This window comes from Chenopodium album, chromosome 7 (genome assembly GCF_948465745.1).
Source record: "Chenopodium album chromosome 7, dcCheAlbu1.1, whole genome shotgun sequence".
Classification (NCBI taxonomy): domain Eukaryota; kingdom Viridiplantae; phylum Streptophyta; class Magnoliopsida; order Caryophyllales; family Amaranthaceae; genus Chenopodium; species Chenopodium album.
This window is the reverse complement of record NC_137840.1, coordinates 73,042,414-73,060,969: the sequence shown is the minus strand read 5'-3', so window position 1 is coordinate 73,060,969 and position 18,556 is coordinate 73,042,414. Positions and strand designations below refer to the sequence as shown.

The 18,556-nt window shown below is 36.6% G+C and overlaps 3 protein-coding genes across 3 annotated transcripts; 1 reads left to right on the top strand and 2 right to left on the bottom strand.

Annotated features, from left to right (window-relative positions):
- Window positions 1–453: 453 nt before the first annotated feature.
- Window positions 454–4,213, top strand: LOC145638454 (axial regulator YABBY 1-like). Its single transcript, XM_081689418.1, has 7 exons — window positions 454–688; window positions 765–968; window positions 1,563–1,707; window positions 2,905–2,953; window positions 3,218–3,293; window positions 3,431–3,511; window positions 3,804–4,213. Exons 1-7 carry the CDS (start codon window positions 503–505, stop codon window positions 3,885–3,887), a joined length of 825 nt encoding a protein of 274 aa, XP_081545544.1. The 5' UTR covers window positions 454–502; the 3' UTR covers window positions 3,888–4,213.
- Window positions 4,214–8,405: 4,192 nt separating this feature from the next.
- LOC145638453 (protein GRAVITROPIC IN THE LIGHT 1-like) lies at window positions 8,406–10,693 on the bottom strand. Its single transcript, XM_081689417.1, has one exon. The coding sequence runs from the start codon at window positions 10,484–10,486 to the stop codon at window positions 9,065–9,067; it is 1,422 nt and encodes a 473-aa protein (XP_081545543.1). The 5' UTR covers window positions 10,487–10,693; the 3' UTR covers window positions 8,406–9,064.
- A 3,154-nt stretch (window positions 10,694–13,847) lies between these two features.
- Window positions 13,848–14,845, bottom strand: LOC145638452 (ABC transporter E family member 2-like). The gene is made up of 3 exons (XM_081689416.1): window positions 14,616–14,845; window positions 14,081–14,326; window positions 13,848–13,985 (listed from the first exon to the last, which is right to left on the bottom strand). The coding sequence occupies exons 1-3, from the start codon at window positions 14,751–14,753 to the stop codon at window positions 13,866–13,868; spliced, it is 504 nt and encodes a 167-aa protein (XP_081545542.1). The 5' UTR covers window positions 14,754–14,845; the 3' UTR covers window positions 13,848–13,865.
- Window positions 14,846–18,556: the final 3,711 nt, after the last annotated feature.

The following is an 18,556-nucleotide window of genomic DNA, read 5'->3' as shown; positions in this document are numbered from 1 at the left end:
CTTGTTAATTAAGCATATATAGTGACAAAAGGAAAGGAACAAAAAAAATGTAGAGTCACAAAATAAGTGTTAAAATTTATAAGAAGAAAAAAAAGTGTAGCAAAAAAGCAGTACGTTTTTATAAATAGAGCTTTCAAGAAGTGTTTATATATAATTGGTATCATCATAACACAATTTACACACATTCACACAACAAATATTAATTCTTCACCCTATTCTCTGTCTTTCTCTCAACCCTCATTTCAAATCCCTAAAAAGGAAGGCGGTTAAAAAATATTAAATAAACTATATAATAGTATAATTTTAATTTAATATATTAAAAAAAAAAAGGGGGGGTTGGACTGGCATGGGCTACTACAAATAAAAACATGAGTCAGTAAATCAATCCATCCATCCATTCATATATCCCATCAAAAAGATTATATCATCTCAACAACAAAAAAAAATACTCACTTCCTTACAATACACTTTGAGTGAGAATAAGAAATCTATAACACCAATAATGTCATCCTCTTCCTCGTCAACTACGACAGGAAGTGGTGGTGGTGGTGGTTGCGGCGGAGGTGGTAGCTTAGATAATAACTACCATCATCAAACACCTAATAACAACAATAATGTAGAACATGTTATTTCGCCGTCGGATCAACTTTGTTATGTTCAATGCAATTGCTGTGATACTGTTCTTGCTGTAAGTATAATTGTTTATCATTATTTAATTAGTTGTTATTAATAATTTTATCTATTAAATGATGTGTTGATTGTAGGTGAGTGTGCCGAGTAGCAGCTTGTTTAAGACGGTGACGGTGAGATGTGGACACTGTACTAGCTTGTTGTCTGTCAATATGAGGGCTCATCTTTTGCCTTCGCCTTCACCTCCGTCTCCGCTTCCTCCGCCTTCGCCTAATCACCTTCATCATCATCATCATCTTTCTCCTCCCTCTTTCTTTACCTCTCCTCACAATCTTCTGGTATGTTTTTTTTTATTATTATTATTAATATTAGGGTTCTTCTTTGGTTATTAAGAGACTAAAAAATTAAACATAATATTTTCTACTTTCTTCGTTGGTACACTAAGTATGTCTAAGTAATTTAATTGTTAAGCTATGCCTTCATTTCCTATGAAATTGATGGAGCGAGCTAATAATGTGACAACTAAATCTGGACAAAGGTAGACAGACTCTAATTCGTTAGTCCTTTTTTGTGTGGGTGGTGATGGATTGTGAGGGAAACTTGGGGTTGTTATGATATGATTAATTGGTAACAAAAAATGTGAATTTTAACCTACAATCAACTAGAAGTTGTCAATGTAGATACTCTTGAGATGAAGACACATTAGTAGACACTACTTGCTCAACTAAAATGAACAAATTTTTTATAACTAATGTTGAAAAATGGATTAAGTAAAATTTTATTTGAGTTTTGAGGCTTATAAAACAGTTGACATTTGTGTGTTTCACATTGAAATGTGCAAGTAATATGAAGGGCAATAATAGTTCATATTGGACTAATAGTACAATTGTTAGTTAATGTGCTTGATTAATTGTGTAATGTGTATGTAATAGGAGGAGATTCGGAGCTCAACACCAAATATACTTATCAACAATCATCATCAGCCTATGTTCAATGACCCAATGATGTCGGTTCGAGGAGTTGATCATCTTCATCACCACCATCAAGAGATCCCTAAACCCCCTCCCGTCAATCGCCGTAAGTCGTCGTTCATGCTCAAATTCACCATTCATATATAAAATCCTTTCTACTCTAACCTTATAATTCTTCCAATTTTTGTATTTACATAACAACGAACTATAATAATATCAAGTCCATAATCCCAATGAAATATTTGTATTTTCTAGTAAAACTTAAAAAAGACAACATTTTATTCCGCAGTTGTGCTTTTAGCCCTAAATAGACATGTCCACTAGAAAAAGTCTTTGATTGATCAACCCAACAGTTTTTGGTTCATCACTTTACTTCAAAATTTGAGAAAAGAAGTGTAAAACAAAATAAAGTGTTGTTTCTTTTTCTCTTCATTCATCATTCATCACTTTCAACTAACTGTTGTACTTGAACTCTTTTTCATTTAGACTTTGTATCATACACGTTTTTCTCTGCACTCAAATTCTCCTCTATATTACAAGTACTTGTTAACTTATGTACTTTTAAATACTCGTGTAAATAATCAGAATTAACTACGAAATAACTTATACTCGTAGTATATTGTTATGTACTAATCATCTTTTACTAGCCTTCTCAATATTGTGGAGGAAATATTAACCTCAAAGGCATAAGTATTCCAAAAGACCTACCTAAGCTAGTAATACCGTTGTCTCGATTTCTTTTTAGTTAGTTACTCCTTAGTTAATAAGATAAGTGTTAAGGTGTAATTACGTTTCAACCTAAATTATAATATTCCTTGGAGTAAAATTCTAGCCAAATTGAGCTATTTGCCGAGAAATAGGCATGTAGTTAAGAGACAGAGGGAGTATTACTTTATAATGATGATAGACCAGTGAAATTTTGATTGATTTAGGAGTAAACTTAGGGAGCCAAAAGAAGAAAGGGAATTATAAAGTCATCATTATTTTTATAGTTAGGTTGGCCAAGTGTATGTCCCCCACAACCCCTTGAGCAGGGACATATAAAATCCAAGATAGAAGAAGCGGTTGATGATGGGATAGATTTGATAGATACAATGCTAACAGAATGGTATGATGAGGTTATGATTTTGAATTGATAGAGAAAGGGATTGGAATGAATAAATTTAATGCAATTTAATTTTATAAAAAATGAAAATAAAATAAATTTAAGTTGTCAGAAGAAAAAAAGTGAGTTTAATTAATGTGGTTTTTCTTGTTTGTTTATATGTGTATATTTTTTTTTGCATGTTTATACAATGAACAGCTCCAGAGAAGAGACAGAGGGTACCATCTGCCTATAACAGATTTATCAAGTTAGTACCCTTTTTTCTTACCTTCTTATTTATTTCATTAATTTAAATATGTTAGTACTTTATGTCCAATTTCGCAAATTATAGATGAAAATAATTAATTGATATTGTGTCCGTCCAAAATGTATAGCCAAGTTACTATTTTATTTAAGCTAAGTTAAAAAAAAAAAAAAAAAAAAAAAAAAAAAAGTGTATCAACATGATTTATCCGGATAAAAGAATAATTAACGCTGATTACTAATGAAAAGACATGTAATGGTTTTATAGGGACGAAATTCAACGAATCAAAGCCGGAAATCCTGATATTAGCCACAGGGAGGCCTTCAGTGCAGCTGCCAAGAATGTAAATGAAATCTTTGAAGTTTCTATGCTTGTTGGTTTTAAGTTTTATTATATAAATGACTAATTTTAGAATTTGGGTATTATTCAAAAATTGCTCAAAGATTATTGATTTTCTATTTGTTTTGCATGTAAAAAAAGTGGGCCCACTTCCCACACATTCATTTCGGCCTTATGCCTGACCATCAACCCGTGAAGAAGGCTAACGTGCGCCAGCAGCAGGTACTACTCCCTCTATGTAGCCCTAACCCTAGCAAATTGTACTATGGAGTTTTTTTTTTTTTTTTTCTTCAAAATAAATAACTTGTAATAAAAAGAAAAAATAATTTCCATTTGCATAAACATTAACAAATGTTCATCTGCTAAGATATTAGTATGATATCTATCAATAATTTGATAAACATATAATTTGTCAATGTTAATTACTACTCAAGTGTATGTGCTATAAACTCTTTCTGTCCGAAATTATTTAGTCATATTCATGTTATATATCGTGAATTTGATTGGAATGCAGGAAGGAGAGCACGATCAAGTTATGATGAAAGAAGGGTTCTTAGCTCCTCAAGCCAATGTGAATGTGGGTGTAGGTCCGTACTAAGAAGAATCAACAACAAACTAAAAATTAGTTATAAGCTAGAAAAATTTAAAGCAAGCAGCATTTGGATCAAGTACTAGTACTAGTACTACTACTTTGTGTTAAAAATTCCGTAGGATTTTCTTTCTTTTCCCTCTCTTTTAATCATTAGTTTTTCACTAGGTGCTTCTCTCTTTAATTTGCACTTAATTAATTACTTCAAGGAGTAATTAAAACTTAAAATGAGAAGAAGTACTAGGGAAAATTATTGAAGTGAGCTTAGCTTGTTATATATATTAATGGTATTGTTAAAACTTCTTAACAGCTAATGATCCTTTTAATTAAGCTAACGTAGTGTCATGTTAATTGCTTTTGTTCATTGTGTATTTCAATTACTTATGCTCTAAACTAAAGACTTTCTAATAAGTTAGAATTAAGTATTTTCGAATTGTCTTAGATCATATATGACACTACATCTTAGATTTTCCACAAGATTATATGAGGAAAATAGAGATTTAGTTGGAGCTTAAAGTGGTAAGGATTAAAGTGGTGAATAATATGATATGGAGTACGTGAAGCTTAGGTTGTGAATAAAGATGGAAAAGGATGGTGGATACATATAAGAGTATCTTGAAAGATCGAAAAGAAAACAAACGAATCACAAACCTCAATAGTTATTGAATGATCGAATTAATATAATTTGTTAATCGATGTAGATGACACCAGACCTAATTAATTGTCGTCGATGAGGCATATGTGATATGCCCTATATAGTGTATGTACATACAAGATCAACTCTAAATGTACACATGATTGGGTAAAAATTGATATCGGATAAAATTCTTTTAGCTAAGGTAGGTAAATTGGCAATGACAGCAAACCTAAGTACCTAACTACCCATCCCAGATAATAGATGATTAATTTCTGTAAAAATTTGTACAGTCAAGTTTGTAAATTTCCTTTAATTAATAAGGAAATAGAAAATCTTGATGAAGAGGTGGAGAGAAATTAAAATATTTATTTTTTAAGTAATTACACAAAATCATCCTCCATAACAAATATCTTCATGTTTATGCATGATCGATTGAGATCACTATCATTTTAATACATTTCAGTATTACAAGTATGGAGTAATACTTATCTAAAACACCAGGTACAATTAGCATAGTACTTTACCCTCCAAGAAAGGCCCATGTTACTATTTCACAAGCTAATGGGACAAGCCCCTAAATAATACGAAGTATACGAATACTTCGTATAATTGACACCCAAGCCAAAAAGGTTCTTGTAAAAAAAAAAAAAAAAGGGTGCTATTATAATTTTTTATGCTTTTCAAGATGTACAATTAACCATCAATTTATTTTATTACATATTTGAATAATTTAAAAAGTAAATATATTATATAAATAAAAAAAAGTAGTCAAAGTTTTTAAAGTTTTTCACCATGAAAGATAAAAACGTCACAATATATGGGTGGTTTTTTTTATTTTTATTTTTTATTTTTTTTAAAAGTTGGTAAGGAGAAGGGCCCTACTGGGCCGAATCCTCTCACAAGTTCTCTCGGCCCAGGTTAGCGGGCTAGGCACTTTAAGAGTAGAGGGAAAGGGTAAGGGAATCCCCAACTCAAAGTGCCTTTAGTAGGGATTGAACCCCCAACCTCAATCTTGGGGAGGGGTATAGGATAATATAAATTGTCAACCATACATTAGAAGCAGCCTAGCAGCAATGTTATTTGTAAGGTAATGACTTTACTGAGATACACAAATCTAGCAAATTGCCATTGTCAACTATGTACTTTTTTAAAAAAAATAAAAATAATAATAAATAAATAAATAAAAGGTTACAAGAGAATCTTAGGCTATAGATTATTAGTCAGATCTCTCATCTAGCAGGATCTAATACTATACTATAGCTGTATTTAAGTATTTATAGGTTGAGTTTATAGTAAAGTTGATGTATGTGTTTGACATAAATATATATTTATACTTGTATTTACTACTGACTTATTGAGTACTTATTTATAGATTCCTACTTGTTTGTATCTGCCCCAACATATCTGTCCTTTCTACTTTAATGAAATTACCCAACTATCTAATGTCACATTTGAATTGACATCAATCCCTGTCCAATCATAACATATATTTGTACTATAATCATCTAACTGTCATCTCATTATTAATAAATCTACACTGCATATGATATGTATGCAGAGTTTGAGGAATACACCTTGTTCTTTTTGACTTATTTACAGTTCATTTCAGGTCGTTTTTACTTCAATAATTCAGTTTAATTCGGTTTAACTTGAAAGAACGGGGCTATACTGATATGGAGTCATCTTTTTTTCAAATAAGTCATGAAATTACAAGTTACAGGTGAGAAAAGAGAATTCGAACCTGACATTACGTACACAATTGCTTAGTCTTTGCATCTAGGCCCCAACACCTTATTCGCTGTGATTTTGTAACATATAGATCTGAAATTTTTGGATCAACAACATTTAACATCAATGATCTTGTTATAAGTTTATCATAATGCATACTTTTTTAAAAAAATCAACTATCGATATAGTTAACTCATTAATAATAAAGATATTAATGGTCAAAGTAGGTTTATGTGTAAAAGTCAAATTAATACAGATTTAACGAAATGAGGTACAGTATGAGGTGGCGACGAAGAAGGAACCAAGTTTGATTCTTATTTCAATTCATGACACTAAGACGGGATTGGGAATAGGAGGTTCATGTCAACAAAAACTGAGAAATGAATAGGAATTAGCATTGATCAATGTGGTAAACTCTAAAGTACATACAAAGTACGAAATACTATTTACAACGATTTAATTTTAAATTGTTAACAGCACGTACACAATATATAAGATAATTTTTCCTTCATTTTTCTTCAAAATGAATAAAGACATCCACATTTAGATCATGGAGAATTGTAAAACCACTGGTAAAATTGAGTTTATGAAGATCACAAATTTTAATTAAAGTTGCATTACATGCGTTGGCCATAGTGTAGAATATTGGAATCTGATCAGTTTATCATAATTACAGCAAACACATGAATCTCAGGAAAATGGAAAATGTTCCATAAAAATAAGCAGCTCCCAGGAAAACAGGGGATGGAGATAAGAACATCTAATCTGCTCCTTCAGTGGGGAAACTCATCATAACTACTTGCAGGAATACTGTACAAAAACATGCACGAAATTTGGTTTCTTTTTTTTTTTTTTTTTTTTTTTTTTTTTTTTTAAATACAAAGATGCAGGGACAGAATGAGGAAGTGAGGGGATACAAGCACTTGTGCCGGTGAGGTGCAGCTCTTTAGTAGCCGCCCTTATCTAACATATCCCGTCGCAGTGTAGACCCGGGTTTGAGACACATTGTCCCCCCGCCCTCCCTGAGATAGGGAGCTGCTGTTTCCTTACTTGAAAAGGGGGTAAACAAAGGTAGAACCAAGCATTGCAGTTTGCTAACTGTGCTAAGATCAAGAAGTTTCCCAGAAAATCACAGTTGAATCAAACAAAATCAGAGTCCTTAGTGATACTGTGATTCATACCACATGTGCTAAGAATTCATTCTTTCCACCTGAAAACCCCATATCTGAAGTTTTTTTCCTTAAAAAGAATTTGGGGGAAGAAAACAAAGCCTGAAATTTGCTCATTATAACAGACCACCGCATTGGATGAGAAATACCCAGTCTCAAGAATTCTTTGGACTCGAGCTGGAGTCCAAAGAACACGTAAAAATAGCATTAATAGCGAACTGAGAAGGGCCGACTGCAGGTGGCCCTTCAGCAAAATTGAGAGGCAGTCTGAGACTCAGAGTGATTTTGTAAATTTTAAAAGGATTGTCCATTTTTACTTGTTATGGAGCCAACAATTGACCCATGGATGACCCTCAGTCATAAGCATTCATGGTTCTATGACAAAAAGAAATGTCACATCAAGCATTGTGACCAAACAGCACAACTGAGCAAAGAATGTGCTCCAGAACCACTGGAAAACACTGCTAATGCACCTAAAAACTAGACATAAGAACATGTACTGATTGTGATCTCGAGTGTTAACTTACCGACAGAATACAGGTAACTGGACATTCAACTTTCAAGTAAAATTCTCAATATGATAACTCGGAATGTGAAATTGCATATGTAATGCAGTCATGTTACTCATGTACAACAATCAGATAAGCAGCGCAAAAATAGCAGTATTGGAGCAATTATCCAGTTAGCTTGTCAGATGAAAACATTCAAGCAGATGCAAGTATCATAGAAATTGTGATCCCTTCCTGAGGAAGATGGCTTTGTGCTCGTCTCAACTCAACTGTCATTTACTTTCTTAAGAACCCACACCCTCCTATAGGAAGGGATTTTTTAACTTAACAGGGGGGTTTTCCAGCATGGCACTTCCATAGTTGTCTAGGGTCTTATTTTGAATGAAAGTAGTTGTCTTTATCAATGAGAAAATGAGATTGCTAAATAAAATACAGTCATATCCCTTTATTCAAAATGAGAACCAGAACAAGAGCTATATTAATTTGAAATAATTAATTGAACTGTTGTTATACAATGTAATATGAACCTAAATGATAAGTAAAATTCAATAACAAAGCTGCCATATGAAAGACTGGTATATATACAGTTAAAGGTAACAACAATATACACATATTGCCGTTTTCTCTCTTTCTCAATACAAGATTTAGTTACACAAATTAATTATGTATTCACTCTCAACAAGAACCTTCCAACGTACTGTACGTAGTACATTTTCATGAGACTAGTTTACAAGCATTCTTTACAATTAATCCTATGGACTCAACATACAAAACAAAACTAAGAACACAAATAATACGAAGTATATGGAATATGAGCAAAAACTGGGATCCTCTTTAACAACTGTACCTGGAGAGGGAACAACAACCTTCAGTGGTATTGAAAGCCAAGCTCTCCAGCTTCACAAATTGACTCTCATCTGCCTCTCAGGGATACTGAACCGGCATTTGTGCAAACTCTCATTTGCAAAAGACAATTAAAACATGTCATCATAGCTGATGCTTTCCAGAAACACATAACATCACCCGATTCTCTAGAAGCCAAAAATTTTGGAACACTAACTTGGGCTCAATATGCAGTTACTTTGATCCTAGTCACACTTTCATAATGAATTTCGAGATCATAAGTCTCACTTAATCTACGGATTACATGCCTATCAAATAAACCTGTGACTGAATAATTGTCTGCCCAATCTTAAAGCCAGGAACTACTGTGAATCCGACCTTTGGCCTTGTTTTGCAAGGATATTTACATCTCCTAGTTACATCCTCCATGTATACCATTGAAAACTCAACATCCCTCTCCACTTGGAATATATCCACAACAGGATCAAATGAAAAGGCAAGCTTATGCAATGCCCAAACTGAGCTTGCCATCTTGACGAACGACTCATAAAATTCACCCAATGATTTCCATGAATTTATTATAACTTCATCCTGATCCAAGTTGTTGAAAATTGAAGATTCCATAGTTGGGTGGATGAGATCTTGATACTTCCTCTCGCAAAACTTTGAAAAGTCACAGTTTGGATTCTTTCTCAAGATCTCCATTGGATTGACTAATACATGCTCCTTTAACTGCTGTAATGAAACTTTCTCCTCGCCCTTAGAGGATGGAACATGACCATTGCAAACACCGCCTTCCTTACCTAACCCGAAATCCTCCAAATCAAACCCTTGAAACATCCTCAAACAAACATATGACAACAAAGCATACCGATTGTGCGCCTTCTTAACATAATCAACACCCGAATACACTGAACTTGCCACCAAATCCAAATCCCAATGTGCCTTCTTCATCAACCCAATCAATACCTTCGTAAACCTATGAGAATAACTAAATGCCTCACATAACATCCTATCAAACACCCTAACTGTTAGCAAAACCTCAGAACCCTCCTCCTCCTCCTCCCTATAAGAACCAAGGGACAACCTTTTCGACAACCTCGAATTCACCCGATTCAATCCCTCCAATTTCCGCCTCAAACTCGAAACCTCCTCATCCTTAACATCAATTTCAGACTGTAAACGATTAAACACAGACTTAAGAGCCCTAAGCTTATGCTGATTCTCATTAACTTGAAATTCTAAACAAGACCCAGTTGAAAATTCAACACTAAAATTAGGGTTCTGGTAGTAATTCTTATACAACTGCTTAAATTCAGAAAGGGTCTGAAGATGAGAAACTAAAGACTCATCAGCATTCCTTAATACTTCCGCATCAAAAACAGGAACATGGGCAGTTTGCAATTGAAGATAAGAAGCCTCAAACGATGAAATTGAAGCAAACAATGAAGTAATTAGGGTTTGATTAAATTGGGGATTTGGGGGAACTTTACCTTTCTGAGAAATTGGACCAACTTCTTGAGGTGGGTCAGGCTTATTTACAACGACTTTCTGATTGGAGATGAATTCATCGGGAGTACCATCATCACCAGCATCAAGGAGAGAGATTTTTTCAGAATCATCAGCAAAAAATTCAAGAGCTTTGGATTTGAAAGAGAAGGCGAATTTCTGGAACATTTCAGAAATTTGAGGGGGTTTGATTGATCCCTCCATTTCCGGCATAATTAATAGAGGTATTTGATTAAAAAAAAGCAAGTGTGAAATGATGATGAATCAAGGAATTTCCAGAAAGTTGTTCGACATCAAGAATTATTTTGGGGGAAGGAGATGAACAGAGAGAAGAAAGGAATTAGGATGATTATTTTACCGTTGTGGGGATTAGGTGATTACGGGGGATAGGGAAGTAGTGGAAGTAAGGAATGAGTGTAGGTGGGGGAGTGTGAATTACGGATTATTCGGGACGGGGAGGGAGTATATATATGAGCTTTTGGTTAAAATGGGTTTGAAAATTTTGTGTTTGAAAAATAATGGGTGAATGTGTATATTAAAAGTTTTACAATATTCTACATGACTGTATCGTTTATATGAGTTGTATGTGCTGGATTTAAAATGATATCGATATTCGATTAGCACCTAATTGGCTCAAGTTCCTAGTTGAGTAGTTGTAATAAGAATAAATTTATTAATTCATTTAATCACAATACTATATGAGTGGACTTTTTGTTTCATTGACCATTAGAATAATGTATCTAATTGTCCTTTTAGATCTCTTTAATAATTTTGACTTTTTTTTATTTAATGAAAACTATAAACTCAATTTTCAAATACCAAATGATGGTAGAGATGATATATGAAGGATTTTATGAGTTTTGATGATTAAGATTGTTAAGTACTTTAATATTGACAATGACTCAATGGTTATATCATCAAATCTTCATTATAAATAATTGAGCTTGTAGATCACATGTAACAATAAAACAAATTAAGATGCAAACAATACAATATACTTTGTACTCCGTATAATTTATTGGTTTTATACTTGTAGCTTTCTTTTTCTCACTTTAAATGCTTTCGGTTGTGTTATGACAAATTTAATGAACGAATTTTCCCACTGAGTCAATAAGTACTACATATCAAAATAATACTACTCCTAGTACCTTTTACAAATCAATTATACATACGAATGCATTTAATTAATACTATAATTTATCATTTATGTATTTCATAGAGCTAATTGCCTAATAAACATTACAAATAATTTATTACACGTCCCTAAAGTTTATTTGTACTATTATTAGAAAAATCTAGGATACCACTGCTATTTTAACATAATGGGAAACAAGATCTAGACCATAAGAAACATGATCTACCATTACAACTCACTAACTTTGACTAGTCTTTTAAGGAGTGAAACATAGTTTAGGACTTTAGGGGCTCAATAATTGTTTGCTCCACAAAGTGATCACAACTTTATATGAAACTTATAAATTCCCTTTTTTATATTTAACTTTTATCACGTTAGTTCTTTTGCTCATTTGTGTGTTTTTTACTTTATGCCTAAAATATATATATATATATATATATATATATATATATATATATATATATATATATATATATATATATATATATATATATATATATATATATATATATTAGTTATAAATTAGAATAAGAACTTCATGCAAATAAAGATTGCAAACCCACCTTTATAACGCACAAAGTTAACTTTTGATTTGTAAGGCTTCTACTTCATGCATAGACAATGATTGCCTTCCATGCATGAATTCATGCAAGAACTTAGAAAGTGTAACAAATTAAAAAATAGGAGTGAGAAAGTAAGGCTCTTAAATGTTTCTCGAAACATATTGAATTACCTTTAAAAAAAAAAATTGAAAAAAAAAAAAATATATAGCACATTAAACTTATTCTTTAATCAATACATACATTTATATCCATAATTTTTTTTTTTTTGGGGAACATTTATATCCATAATTAAATAATTAATTTTATCACTTGTTTCTATAATGTGGTGCGACAAGCTTTAGAAATCAAAATGAATGAAATTTGTTGGCCAACTTAGGGTGTGGAAAATGGTGTTCTCATTTGAATTATACGAGTTTTAATTTGTGTGGTCTAATCTCTAAATTTAATTAAACTTTGACATTATAAATATAGTACTTAAATAATATAAAACAAAATTCTTCCAATATTAATAATATAAAACGAAAATATGGAGGTATAAGCTTTTGAAATAAGATGAAGAGAGCAAATCCTTAATCGTTGCTAAACTCAGAAGGTATGAAATCTATTAGTGTGTGCAAATTTTTAATATGTAATACCTCATTTGAATTAATAGATGAGTTTGGTTCTTGGGCGTGCACTCTTGTAAGACATGAATGCCTGAATTTGAGTTAAATACAAACTAATCTTTATGAAAATTTTCAAGCATTTTCGTATAATACAGCAAGTTTAAAACAATTTAACAAGTTTATTTTTCATTAGCAAAAGAATTCTCAAACATATACTAGTGAACTCAAACTAGTAAAATATTTTTATGTGATCCATGTCATTATTGGGCCTATTGGCCAAAGCCTAGTAAACTCACACTAGTAAGAACCAGAAAGGAGTGCATAAACCAGTAGCTTAAGCAAGCCTCCTGCTCAAACTCGGCGCAATATCAGTCAAGAAATAATAGTACAGAGCTTGCAGAAACAAATATCAGTATGCCAGCAGGCCAATAAAAATTGCTACCCTCGAATCAACCTCGTTCAATTGATCAGCTTCCTTGACTCTAAGAAACAATAGCCAGCATTAGCAATGCATCCAATTCCATACGCTTGTTACATAAGCTCCTGCAAGGCTGCAAGGATGGATGTTAAGCATAAGGATTTCGGGCTTTGGCTGGTGACAACTATGCCTGATTAGATTTGTACTGGTGAAAACTGAGGGCAATTGTGTACATTGTTAGATAACAGAACTAGAAAACTTGCCTCATATCTTTAATGGGGTATACTTTGTCAATCCTTAAGCGATGATTTGTTAAGTCCCTTCTGTATGCGATATCCAGATGTTGCACTTGTCGGAGGAAAGGCTGCTTAGTAATAATCACACGTTCACTTACACAGGAACAAAAACAAGACCAGTAATGAAATTTAAAATGAATCAAAACCTTGCAGCATCCCAATGCTTCCGATGATGGAAACATCATATTCCTTGAGGCTGTGACCTTCAAGTCCTGTAAAAACATAATTCAGTACATAATTATTGAGCTTTAGATTTTGACCATTAACATAATTCAGTACATAATTATATATCATTTGAACAATAGTCCATAAGACTTATTTGATATGAATAAACAAAGACACTTCTTTGGCAAAGACACACGAAAACATTGCTGCTCCTCTGCCTCAGAACTGCAGAGTTAGTCAGCTGATAAACCAACAATATAAATCTAAGATCAGCTTCTAAATACAAACTAAAGCTAGCAACTTGAATGACATAGCTAATAAGCTTCACTAGAAGAAAAGAGGAAGACAGAAAACAGTGCACAATTTTTATTCTTTTGAAGGACAAACCTTGGTGAAAACTGAACACCCCATCAATTATCCAGGTAGTAATAAGTCCCTGCTGATTTCTGTTCCCTATCCTTTGCGGAATCAAGCTTGTTAATCCTTGGTCGATAATTAGTTGGGTCCCTTCTGAATGTAATATCCAGATGCTGCAATTTTTTCGAGTAATAGGTGACATAAATTATAGTTCACTAGTCCATATAGCATAAATATGATTAAGATGTAGAAAGAAATTCAAACTAACCGATAAGAAAAGATTCATTCCCTTCAACAACGACTGAGGAGAGGTTGCAGTACAATCCACCGATGGTGTCCCTTCATAAACAATTACTCTGTCTGCAAGATATGTTGCCATTATGAAATCATGCTCAACAACAAATGCAGTCTTTTTGGCATGGAGAATAAATCTCTTTATCAACTTTGAAGCCACAATACGCTGCTCAGAATCCAGATATGCACTTGGTTCATCTATCAAATAAATGTCTGCAGGCTGCATGAGTACAAAATGGTTAGTATTAACTGTGTCGTACTTCTTATGAAACATACATTTCAGCCATTCACTTAAAGCAGAAAATAAGGATCCATATAAAGGCAGTCGATAAACAATATAGCATGGTGTAGAGACCTCCTGTCACCTAAAGATGCTAAAGGGTAAAGAACATGTATCTTCACAAAATGTACTACAATATATACTCAATGATTCGACTCATGAAAATAACCACAGACTGAGACATAAGCAAGAGGGAGAACAGATACAGGAAATTAGCTGACTAATCTACCTTTCCAAGACACACAACTAATGCAACTCTTTGCAATTCTCCACCAGATAAATTTTCGACTTGCTGATCCATTAACTGCTGTATCTGAAGAGGCTTCATGACATCCGATACAAACTGAGGTAGAGTGTATGAATCCATTATCTTCCTATGTAAGTACTCCCTCACGGAACCTTTGAACGTTGGACAAATCTTCTAGGGCTTGTAAGAAACATTGAATTCAGGTACTTCCACATCCGAAGCTTCCACAATATCTGGCTTCAATTTACCAGCCTGAAAATTCAAAATTGAAACTAACCTCAGATTAAGTATATATTTCTGAGAAAATTTAAAGATTTATGAAAAGAAAATGTTTGGGTCCAATTAAGCCAATTGGGCCTAGTCATTCAATGATCCAATATTCCAAGATCAAGGCCCAAGCCTCCAATCAAGCCAAGTCAGCAACAAGTCAATTGGTCCAAATGGTTATGGTCGGCCCATGATTATTTGGGGCCCAATTATTCTCCTCTCTTTGTATGCCAAGGTATAAAAGCCTTCAATTACACCATTTATGAGATATACATTAAAGCCTCAAGCATTAAATCTCCTGCATAGCTTTCTCTCTCTAAACACTGTTTGACTTCGGCATCGGAGGGGTCTTCCTCGGATCCACCCCCGAGGCCATTTTACGTGTGTTTGCTGTGCAGGAAACCTTCGGCCCAGCATCATTTGGACCGGACAAGTCTTCATCCACTTCATTGGACCTTCGGCAAGGTCCCATTGTTTTCACCCGAAACAATTTGGCGCCGTCTGTGGGGAAGACTTTCAAAAGATCTTTAAGCCAATCAAAATCATCTTGCAATCATCTTAGTAGAAATGGCTAAGAATCGCAAGAACAAAAGACTAAGTCAAGGAGCGGGCGAAAGGCCTAAAACTCCTACACCGTCACCTTCGCCGGACCGGAACTCTTCTAAGGGTGCTAGTTCGGGGGGAGGATCATACCGGGAGGATTCCCTTTCTCCCGTAATTCACAAATCTCATCATAGACCGAGTCCCCCTCGGTCTAACAGAAGTCAGTCCGATCATAGGACTCAATCAGTGCCCCAAAGCCAACCTTTGACCATTCGCTCTCACTCTCACACTCAGCCGAGGACCCCTTTGACGGGGCCCAGCTCGGAAGAAGTGGCAAGAGCGCTGGCGGTGCTCATGGAGGCAATGAGGGCACAAAATATGCCTCCACCTCGTGATCGAACTCCTCCGCATACCAGGCATCAGCGGAGGAAGCTCGACCAAGATGGAGGGAAGCCTCCCTCCTTCCGGGAGTTGGAAGAGTGGGAAAAGGATACCTGGAGGACTGAAAGAGAGAGGAAAAAGAACCCTCAATTTTTCAAAGGATCCTCTACCTCTCGGCGAGAAACGCATAAAATCAGCAGCTCAGCCTCTCGGCCGGAATCTGCCCACCGAGAGCGACCTGAGACTGTTCGCCGAAGCGTGCTCGACCGACTCGGCGGCAGGGAGCCAAGCGTGCACAGCCGCCTCTGGTTCCCTGTAGCCGAGGCCCGAACCTCCCAGCCAGGGACGAAAACCACTCCTACCTCTCTAAGAGGGCGGAGCGCGGTCCCTTCGGCCAGGAACAAAGGCAAGGCCGTTATGCTACCCACCAGTTCTCCATTCGAGCAATTGATTCTGGAATGCCTACGGTTAAAATACCGTCGCACATTACATATGATGGGACTTCAGATCCGAAGGACCATATCGCCTCCTACGAGGGGCACATGCATCTCTGCCCAAGGTCCGAAGCGACCTGGTGCAAATATTTTCCCACCACTCTCAAGGGGGTCGCACAAGCGTGGATCTCCAAGGGAGTAAAGGAAGGCTCTATAACGGGGTGGGATGACCTATCCACCAAGTTCAAGAGCAAATTCTCCACGGCAAACCGCCGAGAGAAGACCACTGCTGAGCTCATGAGCCTGCAGCAAGGGGAGACCGAGAGTCTCCAAGACTACTTGACCCGTTTCAGCAACGAGTCATCCAGCGTTTCTCAGCTGGACCAAGGGCTGGCCGTTTTTGCAATGCAGAACGGCCTTCAGCCTGGAAAGTTCCTAGACTTCATGGTCATGCACACCCCGCAGACCTTGGGGGAGGCTCTGAATGCCTCGGATAAATTCATCCAAGCCGAGGAGTGGAACAAAACAAAGTCCCAACCCCAATCTGGGAATGGGAAGCAAAAACAATCATCTGAAGGCCAGAGCCAGAAGACGTAAGGAAAGACGAAAGCCTCGGAACAATCTTCGGCCAACGAGCCGAAGAAGGAAAAATCTGCCCCGTTCACAGGCAGATATGAGTCTTATACTCCGCTAGCCTTTCCACGCGCTAAGATCTACAACGTAACGAAAGAGGAGCAGAGTTATAGGAAGCCGAGACCACTCCCCGAGTGGTATCAGCGCAAAAATAAAAATCAGTGGTGTGAGTTCCACGAATCACCGGGACACAACACTGAAGAGTGTATCCAACTGAAGGACCAAATCGAAGATATGGTTCGGAAAGGATACTTCAAAAAATATATCGCGGATCACCACGAGAAAAAAGAGGCTGAGAAATCCGAAAAGGACTCTCGGCAAGAGCTTGACTTCCCCCGGAAAAACAGCAAAAACGCGGAGGGAAAGTTCCCTCCAATTAATGTTATCTCGGGAGGAACATGTTCTCGGAGGGAACACAAACGACAGCTTAGGGCTCTGACCCACCAGGTGAACAATGCTGGCATTCAGCCTCCTCAGTCGCCGGTGCCGAACATGACGTTCACAGCCGCCGACTGCCGGGGGGTAACGTTCCCTCACGAGGTCCCGTTGGTGATTATCGCCACGGTGGCCAACCACGACGTCAGCAAGGTTCTTGTTGATGGCGGCAGCGGAGCAAACATCCTGTTCCGAAAGGCCTACAATCAAATTAAGTTGAAGCCCAAGCACCTCACGCCGGTACCCTACCCGGTATCCGGATTCAACGGGGCCTCAACTTATCCAGACGGGAAGGTAACACTTCCTGTCACCATCGGCTGCGATGAGGCAGCCAGGAACGTCATGACTGAATTTTTGGTCATCGACGCTCCTTCTGTGTACAACGTGATCATGGGGAGACCCATTATTCATGAGATCCAGGGGGTAGTCTCGACATACCATCAGCTGATGATCTATGTCTCGAACGCTGGCTACCCCGAAAGGATCGAGGGCAGCCAGAAGGAGGCCCGAAGGTGCAACTACCTCAAGCCGTCCACCAGTCGTACAAAAGAGGACGACGAGGATGAGGAGGAGAAAGATAATCAGCCGAGAGCGAAAAAGCCGAAGGGCCTTAGCGCTTCGGCTCAAGGAGACCTGGCCAAGGAAAAAGGGCTAGGGAAAGAAAGGCTAGCTCATCATCTGAGCCGAAAGACTCAGAGAGCCAGCCGAAGAAGAAAAAATATGGAACTCCTGCTGACATAGACAGCAGACCAGAAAATGAGGAGTCCAGCCCCACGACGATGGAGCTGGACCATCAGACCGAAACGGTCGAGTTGACCGAAGGAGACGCTGAAAAATGCGTTACAATCGGATTGGACCTTGATCCGAAAGTCCGCGTTGAACTCATCCAACTCCTTCGGGACAACCGAGATGTGTTTGCTTTCTCGGCAGCTGACATGCCTGGGATAAGTCCAGACCTCATCTCCCATAAGCTTAATGTCGACCCCACGTGTCGACCAGTTAAGCAAAAGAAGCGGAACTACTCCGCAAATAAGAACCGAGACATCGCAGCCGAGGTCAAAAAGTTACTGGATGCAGGCTTCATCAAACCCTGTCAGTATCCAGAATGGCTGGCTAATGTGGTGATGGTTCAGAAGGCAAATGGCACCTGGAGAATGTGCGTTGACTTCACGGACCTAAATAAGGCGTGTCCGAAGGATTTTTATCCCTTGCCGAGGATCGATCAGCTAG

What these genes read in the sequence shown, in the direction of transcription:
- LOC145638454 (XM_081689418.1), top strand. Translation starts at nt 503, where the DNA reads ATGTCATCCTCTTCCTCGTCAACTACGACAGGAAGTGGTGGTGGTGGT. An exon ending in GCTGTGATACTGTTCTTGCT is followed by an intron (nt 689 to 764) that starts GTAAGTATAATT and finishes TGTTGATTGTAG; the next exon opens with GTGAGTGTGCCGAGTAGCAG. An exon ending in CTAACGTGCGCCAGCAGCAG is followed by an intron (nt 3,512 to 3,803) that starts GTACTACTCCCT and finishes ATTGGAATGCAG; the next exon opens with GAAGGAGAGCACGATCAAGT.
- LOC145638453 (XM_081689417.1), bottom strand. Translation starts at nt 10,486, where the DNA reads ATGCCGGAAATGGAGGGATCAATCAAACCCCCTCAAATTTCTGAAATG.
- LOC145638452 (XM_081689416.1), bottom strand. Translation starts at nt 14,753, where the DNA reads ATGGATTCATACACTCTACCTCAGTTTGTATCGGATGTCATGAAGCCT. An exon ending in TAGTTGTGTGTCTTGGAAAG is followed by an intron (nt 14,327 to 14,615) that starts GTAGATTAGTCA and finishes GTACTCATGCAG; the next exon opens with CCTGCAGACATTTATTTGAT. An exon ending in GAATGAATCTTTTCTTATCG is followed by an intron (nt 13,986 to 14,080) that starts GTTAGTTTGAAT and finishes AAAAAATTGCAG; the next exon opens with CATCTGGATATTACATTCAG.